Source organism: Sminthopsis crassicaudata, chromosome 2, assembly GCF_048593235.1.
Source record: "Sminthopsis crassicaudata isolate SCR6 chromosome 2, ASM4859323v1, whole genome shotgun sequence".
In the NCBI taxonomy this organism is placed as follows: Eukaryota; Metazoa; Chordata; class Mammalia; order Dasyuromorphia; family Dasyuridae; genus Sminthopsis; species Sminthopsis crassicaudata.
Genome location: NC_133618.1, coordinates 184,556,884 through 184,569,293, shown reverse-complemented (window position 1 = coordinate 184,569,293; position 12,410 = coordinate 184,556,884). Strand labels below are relative to the sequence as shown.

The following is a 12,410-nucleotide window of genomic DNA, read 5'->3' as shown; positions in this document are numbered from 1 at the left end:
TTTCAAGATAGGTGGCATTGCACAGGCTATTTTACACTCTTTATTTTTTTTTTAATATATATATATTTTTTTTTGCCAAAAAGATATTGTTTATTTTAACAGGCCACTTGAATATTAATACATGTGTAATAGGATTGGAACTGAAAATCAGCTAGAGATGGTACATATTACATTATTGGGAAATTACATTTTTATTGTAAAAACATTTATTTTTTTTAACAATTTACCTACATTAATCAAAAAATTACAGCATATTTAATAATTTTACAAATTCTTCATAAAAAATATATCTCTGTACAAAAAGTTCTTTTGCACCTACTTCATGTCAGCAGCATGTAGTGAAATGACAGGATGGATTACTGGGAATGAAGATGGGGTTGACTTGATCGTAATGCCAGCGTTCTTTTTTCCCCTTTTATAATAGCTTTGTGTTGTTGTCTGTTTACAAAATATTTTACAGAAGAAAAAAAAAATTATTGCAGCTAGCCTGGAGAAAGGCAAGATGTGTGGAACAAGCAGCAGCTTTAAATAGCTTTGAAGCACATAACCTATTATAGCATGTTGTTTCCCACCCCACCCCACCCCCCTTGGAGTCTGGTCAACTTTATGGAAGTCTTCTCTAGATACCTCAGCAAGCACATTTCCTGACTTTTGGATAAGCATCCCTCAAAGATCTCTCAGTTAAGGGAATTTAACACACAGCTAACAGAAAAACTGCAGGCAAAATTCTCACAAGAGAAATAGAAAGTAAAAATTAAAACTTTAAAAATGCTCAGAATTTATGATTAAAGAGAAATCTGAGTTGAATACACACACACACACACACACACACACACATGAACACATTCACTCACACATATTCACACAGTCTATCAACCAATGCATAATTTCTTTTACTATCTCCTGCTATCTCAGGATTCCTTTATGTTATCAATCTGCTAGTCAGGAATATGGGAGCAGAAAGAATCCATTCAGGCTCTGAAGTCAGCATTTTGCACCTTGCTTGAATGACTCAAGCTTATATATATATATATATATATATATATATATATATATATATATATATATATATATATATATATGTATGTATATATATATATGTATATACATAGCATGTGAATATGATTGTATATGTGTGTGTGAGAGAGATCATATCTATATGTGTGGTAACCCTGTTCTCACCAGTACAGAAAATCCATAATCTATCCAAATGTTCTGATGTTATTAATCTATGGGTCAGTCGCTCGATACTATATCCCACTGGTATTTTTCATTCTATTGAGAGACTTTGAGAGAAGACACAAAATCCGGAAGTTCTATCAAGTCGGATATTTGTTCAAAGAATACACTGTATTCACAACAGTTTTCATCAGCAAAACTGAAATGCAAAACAATACTGGAAGAAATTCATTTGTTTTCCTTAAAAAATATACGCCCTTTCAATAAAGAGCAAGCTATCTTCTTTTAAATCTTGAATTTTTTTCAAACCTTATTTTAATGCCTTGAAGTTATGTTTTTTTAATGGACTAACAGTAAAAAGAAAAATCTTAGATGGTCTAATACTGTGCAATGCACAAAGTATTTATTTAAGAAAACTTTGTTGAACTGAATTAAATATAACCCCCTTATCAAACAAAAGATATTTAGAAACAATATTTCCCATTTCCCTTACTTTCAATTAGAAATTCAGGGAAGGGGTTTTAAGAACTTAATAACATAAAACTTAAAAGTTTGTAATCATTTTATCAAAATATAGAACTCAATGCTAAAGAACAGTCATCTTGAACTTCAGACCCATAGATACATACATCTTCCCCCTGCCTTCATGTTGTGGTTCTGTCCCCTTTGAATTTCAGAAGAAACAATGTTTAAGTTTTAATTCATAATTCAGCTACATGGTTTCCTGTGATTTTAAAATTATTATATTTTCTTTTTCAACTGGGGGATTACAAAGCATGAAGCAGACATATGGTTAATAAAGAAAATTATGTGAACCAAGGTCAGCAGTTTTGCTTTTTTCTTTTTTATAGAAAAAAAACAAAACTGAATAGTATTTTGATACTTACAATTCCCACTGGGTTCTGTGTGCTAGTGGACTACATTGTCTTTCATGCAATATCAAAAAATGATGCCCCGTCAAAAGGAAGAATGGCCGTAATGTAAAAGGGAAGACTGTATTGTGAGCTAAAACTCACAGGTTTTTGTGAGCTACCTAAAATAAATTACTATTCACATTTTTACACGGCAGGCAGCAATTGCTGCCAACCCCCCTGCTGTTTAATAGGATGATACGGACAATAAGTGACTGACAATGGTACAATCAAAAGAAAAAAAAAAATACTGGAAGTGAAGGTGGACTTTTTTTTTCTCCCTTTCTTGATTTGCCCAATAGTTTTATCTATATAAATGGAGCAAAAATAAATAAATAAATAAAATTTAATAAAAGTAAACCTGAAAATCTATTCGGTATCATCTCTTTTCAAACCCGTACCAAATCTGGGGAACATTTCCTAATAGGTCAACAAAAAACTGACCATGGAATGCTGAGCTTGACAATGTAGATAATGCTTATATACAATGGACAGTGTGTAGAAACCCTGTATACATAATTTGTATCAGAATTTTAGTCATTCAGAACACACTAGTGCAAAAAATTGTGCATCAAAATTCTGCAATACAACAGCTGACTGGGAAATTTGAAGACTGCCCTATGTATGAATACTGGAGACATAACTGTGAGTTTGTCCAAATGCAAGAGCATCTCAGTGATGTCACCAAAAAGCATTTGTAGGTGTGTGCATTTACCAAAAAGTTTTCTTCTCTTTTAGGAAAGCTTTTTTTTTTTTTTTTCTTTTTTTCCTTCAGAACATTTCTGTTCATGGGGATTAAAACAAAACAAAACTAAACCAAAAAAATATAGTGTGGTGCTCTTGTTTTGTTATGGCACCCAAAGGAGATATCCAAGTGCCCAAAAATTGCATTGAAAGGCATCCCAGTCACATACGAATATGAAAGTCTGAGGCATTAAGTATGACAAATTGGCATGATTTGGCAGTCTTCCTTAAGTGTGCCTTGATTTCAAGCAGATGCAGCCAAGCACTTTTAATCCATTTTCAAGAATGAAGATGGTGTCTTTGATTTGATCCCCAGAAGACTTTGACCCATTTTACTAGGAATTTCAGCTGCATGTATATGCCAGGAGAAGATGTTCAAGATTACCACAGCAAAGCCAAGAGTAGAAGGGAGAGTGGTATATGGCACCAAAGGAATTACTGCTTGTCCATCAGAGGTATGGCTATGAATCAGTCATTTTGGGGGCACTGAAGGCTATACCACTGTACAAACTGTGTTCAGAGTTGTGTCAAACCTCACAGCTTTTGCCTCTGTGGGTTTTAAGTTTGTATCATACATAGGATTTTCAAATGAAGCTTGTCCATTACTGTTTTCATGTCCAGCATAGCCATTATACTGTACTTTTGGTCTTGTTCTGAAAAGGAAGATAGAGAAGAAGAATAAATAGTAAGTCGTGAGACAAACATTTTACCTGTCATAATAATACTATACTTTAGTCAGGATAAGCATTTCATATAACTGATATTTCAGTAGACAGAACACAACATACTAGAAATTAATTACACTAGGAATATTATAGGACAATGAAATTATAGGCTTAGCAATGAACTTGAAGAATCTCTAATCCAAAACTTCTGAAAGTTTTTAGTGTCATATTCCCTTTATATGAGTAAAATTATTGAGGGTCCCAAAAACTTTTGTTTATTTGACATAATGTATATACTTATATTTTTATTCAGGTCTCAAGTTATTATATTTGAAAATAAAACTTAAATTTCTCTAGTTTGGACATTTTACTTTATTTTTCTTTCATTTACTTAATTTTCTATTTACTACTTATTTTTATTCCTTCTTTTTTCTACTTTAAGTTAAAGTCTAGTTAAGATTCTTCTCTCTTCTCCCCTCAGATTTTTTTTTGTTTGATTAATAGGTTTCTTTCTACTATATATTTCTAAGAAGTTTTTTGTTTTATTTTCCTTTACTAATTTTTTTCCTATCAAGATTATTCAGAAATTGTATTACTAGGAGCATGGACTACATCCGTATTTATTCCTTTTTTTTACTTCATTTTATTTTATTTTATATTTTGGTGTTCATTAAGGGCTTAGAACTTCTAAGATTCTGGGTTGGATATCCTTCTTCAATCTAACATGTTACTATGTTCCCATTCCTCACACTTAAGAAATATCAATTAACAAGAGCAAAAGAAGGAAATCATCAAAATCAAATGCCTAGAGTACATTTATTATAGGCAAATTATGAGTTGAAGGCTAAACTCAAATTACTAAATGTTTAATTTCATTTTCTCCTCAGGCTTCTAAGAGTAGAAAAACAAAACTAAAAGAAGTCATGGAGGAAAAGGAACATTTTTCTCTTGATGATTTTAAATTTTCTGGTAAAATTAAACTATATTTTTGAGCTTATCGTACCACATCAGAAGTTCTTTAGCTAGGTTGACTAACTTGTTTTTTTTTATTTTAAATATTTTGATATTTTTTTATTTTAACATAATTACTTTCCTTTGAATCTTACATATTTCATTCCAAATATCTAAAAACATTCTGACAAGCAGCTCATTCCTGCCAAAGGAACTCCAATACACACACACACACACACACACACACACACACACACACACACACACACAATGTTTTATTTTTTAAAATCTGTGAGAGAATTGCCTGAGGGATTGAATAGTTTAGTGACTTTCCTAGAATCACTAAGACAATATTTTCCACAGGAAACTTCTGAACCCAAGTATTCTTTATACACACACACACACACACACACACACACACACACACACACACACGCACACATATATGTAATTTTGAAGCTCCTAGTTTCTTTAAAAAAAATCTTCTTTCATCATATTCTCTAATTAACCACAACAGTTCAATAATGTTTCTTTCATAGTCTGCTGGCTTTTTTCTCTTAAATATGTATTGTTTGGGGTTGGTCAAACTGACTCTGTGTGTTAGAGAACTACTTATGTCATTTTAATTTAAGAAGAGGATATTGCTGAAATATTAAAATCATGTACTGTAATAAGAGTTTGTTAGAAAGCTGATGCAATTACATTCTCAAAGATTTGCCCATGATGATTTGTACAATACCTGTGTTTGTAGAGGTAAAATGCAAAACCTGATAAAATGAGTGCAAAGAATGGAACTAGAATGGCAGCTGCAACAGAACTGCTATTTGTGCCATAATAATGATTTGAAGAATCTGGATCTATATTTAAAGGACCTGAAAAAAGAAAAGAAAAGAAATTGTAATACAAAATTATGAAAAAAATAAAATAAGAAATTAATTTTTATGATCACCTCTTTTGGTAAGCTTCTAAAAAAACTTCTTATAATCTGACATATATATATATATATATATTACTTCCCCTTATTTACTCTGAGAGTTTCTTAAAGTGGGGTTTTCTCTGTTCTTTACAAATGATATTATATTTTCAGTTCCATGACTTTAAACTGGCCATCTCCCACCTAAACTAGGATCCTTCTGAGTTTGGTCATAGAATCCCTCTCTTTTCTTAAGATGGAGTTCAAGTAGAACTTTCTACATGATATCTTTCCTGCTATCCTCAACTTCTAGTGTCCTCCTTTATAAACAAGCTTGTATTTCACTACATTGTATCTATTTGTATTGTATTTATTTTTATTTATTGGCATTTATATTTGTTATTTACTCTTTTGGAACATAAATTCCTTGAGAACAGAGATTTGATTCATTGTGTTTGAATCTCTAGGTTCTTACACAGAATCTAGCATATAGTAGACTTTCAAAATATACTCGGTTGATTGGTCAACATATAAAATATGAGTACTTAGAACTAAATGAGAAGTTAAAGATCATCTAGTCAAAGTCTTAAATTTTGTAGATGACAACTGAGAAATATCAGGGAAACTAAATATTTGCTTCTTGTAATAAATAGTAAGAGAGTTGTGGTTTAAACTAATATTTCTTCAATAGTCTAGGGATACTCTTTTCACTGCATTCTGGCTACTTTTATGATAATTTACTAAAATGTACAATAAAAATCACTGGATAAGAGGTTGTGAATATGAATATTACTCAAATAGGAAGGCACTGAGGAGTACAAAATTATTTCTTGAAGTTTCTGACCAGTTTCTAATAATATGAAATTACTCCAGTTCATATCAAAGGGAACTATTTAACTGTTTAACATAAATTAAGTGGATTTCTTCTGTGAAGCTATTATAATCAAACTAGAAATCAATCTCATTTGAATGAGGAAGACCATCTGTTAGACGACTACTACATGTGAAATTAATTTTCATGTTGGCCGAAAGCAAAAATGAAGCACAGAATCATCATTTAGTTGATGCAACTAATATGATGGAGAGGAAATTAGGTCATAGAGTCAATTAAAATACAAGCACAATATAATTGTTGAAATTTGGTGGTTTTGAAATGAGATGGATTTATTTGTGCTACCTCTATAAAACCTGTCCTGCTATTGCTTATAAATAGTAGAGAGGCAATGTAGTGTAATGAAAAGAATATATAGCTTCTTTTAATTTCATTAATCTTTTAATTTCTCAAAAGAGAGTAAATGGTTTAAATGGGAGAAGAACATGATTTGAACTTTTAGTGTGTTGTTGTATCATAAGGATGTAGAGGTAGAGATATCCAACGGGAAGTTGGTAATTGGCAGAATTGGAGAGCCCAAGAAAGATTAGGTATTTATAGATTTAGAAATCATCTACACATAGTTGATAATGAAACATCTAGAATTAATGTTATAATCAAGAGTGAGCATATAAAAAATATAGAGAAGAGTTTGGAAGATATCTAAATAGAGAATGAAAGAAAAATTATGAAGCTATCAAGTAGTTATGAAAGCTAAAGGAAAAGTAACAGCAGTTATAGAAGACAAGGGAAAAACAGCAAATCAGATATAAAAGTAAAATGGTTCTTAGAAAGAAGCTGCAAAACAGATAATAATATATCATTTTATGAACAAAACCATGTCTTTTTCAGATATTAAATCACTTGACCATGCCAAACCATCTGGTATCCTTGAAGGCTGAAAGACTTCAGTAAACATACAAGTGACATAGGACAAATGCTGGTTCTCTAGCCTTGCATTACAAAAATTTAGTTGGGAAAAAAGGTCATAAGAGTTGGCAATGGGAAAATGAAAGAATTCAAAAGATTCTGCAGAAGTAAAAGTGATAGCATTTGATTAGGCATGAAAAATAAAGGAGAAGAAGCAAAAATATAAAAGCTCAGAAGTGGAAGTATTAGGGGCTATTTGTATAGCCCAAATTGCTATTTAAGAATTTAAGAATTCTCTCTAAAATTTACTCAAATATGCTTCCAGACTATGAGAGAGGCTCATTAGTGAAAAGGAACCTTCATCACTTTCTGAAACAGTTCATTTAGGTTATGGATAATGTTAAATGTTAGGCAAATTTCCTTTATGTTGAACCAAAATTTACTTCTTTGCAACTTCCACTCATAGCTAATGTCAATTTCCTTATAGAAAGCCCCAAATATTTTGCCTTCTTCATGACCTCTAATCGTTTGACACCTCTGTTGTTTCTCAAATCATCACTCCCTTTACTTGCTACACTCTCCTTTCTCTAGCTTAATCTCATTCAAATGAGATAATATAAGTAAAATATTTTGGAAATGTTAATATAAAGTGTGAAAATGAATCTGAGTAGAAATATAATTGGTAAGCAACATCATTTACAGAAACACTAAAATCTGAGAATCCCACGATGCGTTGCCAATTTTAAGAATAAATTTGTTTTATTCATTTTTGTACCCACCTCAATGTCTAACTAATTTTTAGCATTTAATAAGATTGAAATGCTGAATTAAATTGAAATGAAATCTTCCTTTAGTGAAATAAATGCATATTTTTTAGAATTTGACATGAATTGATTGATCATAAACATAGTATAAAGCAGTTATATCAAACTCAAACAAAAAACAGATTACTATAGGCCACCTATTGGCTAAGACATCACAAATTCATTGTATTTTTATTTTGCTGAACATTTCCTAATTACATTTTAATCTGTTTACCCACTGGTAATTATGTGGGGTTCAAGGCCTTGAGTTTGCTATCTCCATTGTATAGCATATAGCTACTACTTAATTTTTTATAGGAAGAATGAATATATGAATAAGTGATGAGATACATTTTCTTATATGAAAAGGACAATATCAATGTCAATAGATTGCCTAGTATTGGGCCTAAATATAAGTAATAAATAAAGATAAATATAATAAATATAAGTATAGATTGTTTTGAATTTGTTCATGAAGAATTATTTTCATTTGAATATTACAATGTATACTTTACAAACTATCTTTGACCATTTTACTAGAGTCTTTATAAATGCAAAATTATTCCACCCAATTATAATTTCATCTTTATCTTCCTCTTCACTACCTTGATTTTTGAAAAAAAAAAAAAAAAGTTTTCTACATATCTCTATTAGCACTTACTCTTAATCCCTTGTAAAATAGCTCTGTCCCCAAGCCTCCATAGAAATGATTATCTTAAATGGCACCAATAACTTCCCAATCATAAAAGGTGTTTTGTTTTGTTTTAAGTCCTCCTCCTTTCCTACCTGAATCTGACTTTTGACATTGTTTTATCATATCTTTCTGCTGAATATTTTGGATTTAAAGATATGACACATTCATGATTATTTGACCTTTCTTAGCATTCTTTCTCTGTCTATAGTTTTTGTCCACTTCTAGCCTCTTTCAGGTAGATGTTCCCCAAGATTATGGCTTCTTCCCTCTTCTTTTATCTCATCTCCCTCCTAAAATGCCATTAATTTTATAACTTTAATGCTGTCACTGCAAATGATTCAAAAATCTCTATCTCTAAGCTTAGCTTCTCCCCATAATATCAGGATTACTTGTCCTGTCCCCTAAAAAGCATCTCTGTATGGTTGTCCTGCCAATATCTCAAACTTCTTATTTTTTATGCTCATTTTTTACCCCTTCATTGTTTCCCTTGTGAAATTATTCACTAATATTTCAAATTCTATTATATTTTACTACTCTACTTTTCTTTTTATAACCAATTAGTTATTAGATATTATAGGTTCTATTTAAAGGATTTTTTTTTCATTCCTGTCCTCTTCTCTCCATTTCCATTGCAATAATTCTAGACCTTTATTACCATTTCTTTAGTCTGTTTGAGTAGCCTCCAAATCATCATGGCTTTAGGGTTTTTTTTGGCTTTTTGTTTTTGTTTTTTTTTACTTACTCCATCCCTAATATTATGGTTATGTAAACTTCCTCATCTAGCAATATGATTGTGTCAATCTATTAACAACAAAGCAAAACAAAACAAAAATATACATATCAATGACTCCAATTACTCAATGAATAAAATTTTGCCTGATATTCCAATCTTCCCATAATTCATCATAACCCCACCCATCCAGGCATTTCATACTACTCCCTTATGTGTATTCTGTGCTATATATTTAACTAAGCTGTAAATCAATTTATCTCCTTTACACCATTCCTGCCTCTGTGATTATGCTCACATTTTTCTCTTTGGCTGTAGTATGATCCCTTCCATAATTTTTGATTTAAAGTTGATCTTAATGTAAACTTTTCCAAAATTATTTTTTGCTTGTGTTTTCATCACTAAATCTATTAGTAATAGATTTAGGATTTAGCATTTACTTTACTTTGCACAACTCTAGTATGTATATGTGAAACAGAATATTATAAAATATTTGGGATTATTTATCATATTTCTACCATACTAAAAGATCCATGAAGGCAGGCATTGCTTCTTCTGTAAATTTATTATTTCCCCCAGAGCACAGGACTTACCATGCAGGGTTTAGCAAGTGTTTAATTATTGAATAATTAATTGTAGAAAACCATATGTTGGTAGTCTTGCATTAACTTGAACAGTGTGTGATACATGTTTTCAAAAGTAATAAGAAATGCATGCTTTCATTGAATCTATGTCTTCACTCGCTTAAAAATATACAGTTTTTTCTTTGGATTGTGAGCACATTATATATATGTTATTGAACTAAAGAGCAAAAAATGTCTTCATATAACTAATTTTAGAAGCAAAATTTTACCTTGTCTTTCTAGCTTGAATTTTCCAAAGTCTTTCCCGTGGATATCACCTTGAAAGGTAAATCCCCCTCTTTCAAGCCCTGATGATACCTAATGTACATGAAGAAGAAGATTAAGTTGAGGAAAAAAATGAAAAATAGTAATCGTTTGTCTTTAAAAATATGATCACTATTCTCAGTTTTCAGATTTTTGAGGCATATCAATTAACTTACATGCTATTATTTTTAGTTTTTATGTGTATATACAAAATAGCAACATATATAAAGATGATATATATGATTATATAAATATATGTATATATTTATATTATATTTTATAATAAATAAATATAAATATGATATATAAATGATTACACATGATATGTGAAATTTATTCCTTGAATACATACTTTTTTTTTTTCATTTAAATTATAAAGCTATAAATATAATTCAACCTCAGTTTTCCATGGTGGGAGGCAACAGAGAAAAAATTAATAAATGAAACACATAAAATATGAAAACTGTATTTGTGAATCAGCTTACTACTAGAAGTAGCATGAATATACCATGCATAATCATAATGGTTTTATCTATTTATTCTAAGCTTACAAGCTAACAAGTTGGCCTGAAACTTTAGCTCCAAGTGAATAGCTCTACTAATTGTCTTTAGGAAATGTTACTTGTTTCTTCACTTAAAGTAGTAGGAATCTCAGGTATAGACCATGCAGCATGGAAAGCTTATAATGAATGCTAGTATAATATAATATATAAGTTATATCCCCTCCACAAAGCTCATTTTGTTCCCAAGAACTTCAAAATGGCATTTGATAAAGAGAGAGTTTGTCATTATCAAAGGAAGACATATTGGCATTCAATGTAGAACTCAACTATCTTTTAAGACATAATTGTGATTTTTTTTCCCATGGGTTTTTATTGATATCTTTTATACTATTCTGATATGAAGGTTACCCATTTGGTTTCATGTTCTGCTTCTAAATATTTTATTTTAAATTTCTCTTGTAGTCTACCTTTTCCTTTTTTATTATAAATATTTTTTTAAAGAAAAGGAAGAATGAGAGAAAAATAGCAGAACTGAACAATATTTTGAAAATCTGACATCATATGCAATATTCCATATTTCTGAGTATCCTACCTATGTCAAAAAGTACAGAGAAATATGTCTGATTTCATTCTCACTTTAAAAGTAAAGTGCCTAGTTTTAACTAAGACGTTATCTACTTAGAGAAGAATATGCTTTGTAGAACTCACACAGAATACTTACATAACCATCTAGTCCCCAGTTGTCATTTTCAAACTTGCTTACAAAAATTCCCACTGGTCCTTTAATCTGGAAAACTTTCAGAAGTAAATGAGCTTCTTCCTTCTTATAAACACCTATAAATGACATTGGGGAGAATCAGTAAGAATAACTTCTCCCTAAAATTATTTGTCTAATTCTCTTCTCCTTAGAAAGATTCAGATCTAAAAACAGAGGCTTTTTAGGAATTAATTTTAATCTTATACAAGCTTTAAAATATGCAAAATTGAATATTTGTTGGTCTTATTATAGGAAAACAGGGTGGATATTAAGCTTTAGTGATTTCACTGAATCTTAAAAGTTTCTTAAGAACTGCCATTTTCCAGGTAAATACTAAGAGTTTGGAAGCAATAAATGGAGGATTTACAAATGTGGAGATCAATATTTTAGAATCAAGAAAAGGAGTAATTTTTTTAAATTTCAATTTAAAATTCATCTGCTCTTGAAATGCTCAACTTTTTATATCCATTTAAATTCATTCATTCTTTAAAATCAACTGAAGTGCAACCTCCACCAGGATGCCTTCCATGATTATTTTATTTGGAAAAAAGTTTTTTTCTTCTATTTTCATTTATATCTCAAATATAATATGTTCTTCTAATGACTTTGTCATGAATTGTTATATATTACATAGGGTGTTCCAGAAGTATTAACACAGTTTTAAATTTTAAGAGTTCAATTAATTAGCATAAATTCATATGCTTTAATAGCTTAAAACTTACATTAAGACTTCTGGAAAAATTGGCACTGGTCTAGGCTTAATTTTTATAGTGGTACTAGAATTGTTGACTCCAGGAAAATAGAGACCATATAACATCTCAACTACATGTTCCCCTTAGCTCCACTGTGAATAGCATAGCAATGTCTATATAGCAGGCTTTCAAATAAACATTTCTGATATGAAGGAAGGAACTCAGTAAATTTTAGTTCTA

The 12,410-nt window shown here is 30.5% G+C and overlaps 1 protein-coding gene across 1 annotated transcript in view; it reads right to left on the bottom strand.

Annotated features, from left to right (window-relative positions):
- Window positions 1-2,915: 2,915 nt before the first annotated feature.
- CSMD1 (CUB and Sushi multiple domains 1) overlaps window positions 2,916-12,410 on the bottom strand; it is a 2,669,009-nt gene continuing 2,659,514 nt past the window's right edge. Inside the window, 4 exon segments of the mRNA XM_074287957.1 lie at window positions 2,916-3,487; window positions 5,190-5,322; window positions 10,185-10,272; window positions 11,443-11,555. Of these exon segments, the coding sequence (XP_074144058.1) occupies window positions 3,328-3,487; window positions 5,190-5,322; window positions 10,185-10,272; window positions 11,443-11,555 (494 nt within the window). The 3' untranslated portion in view covers window positions 2,916-3,327.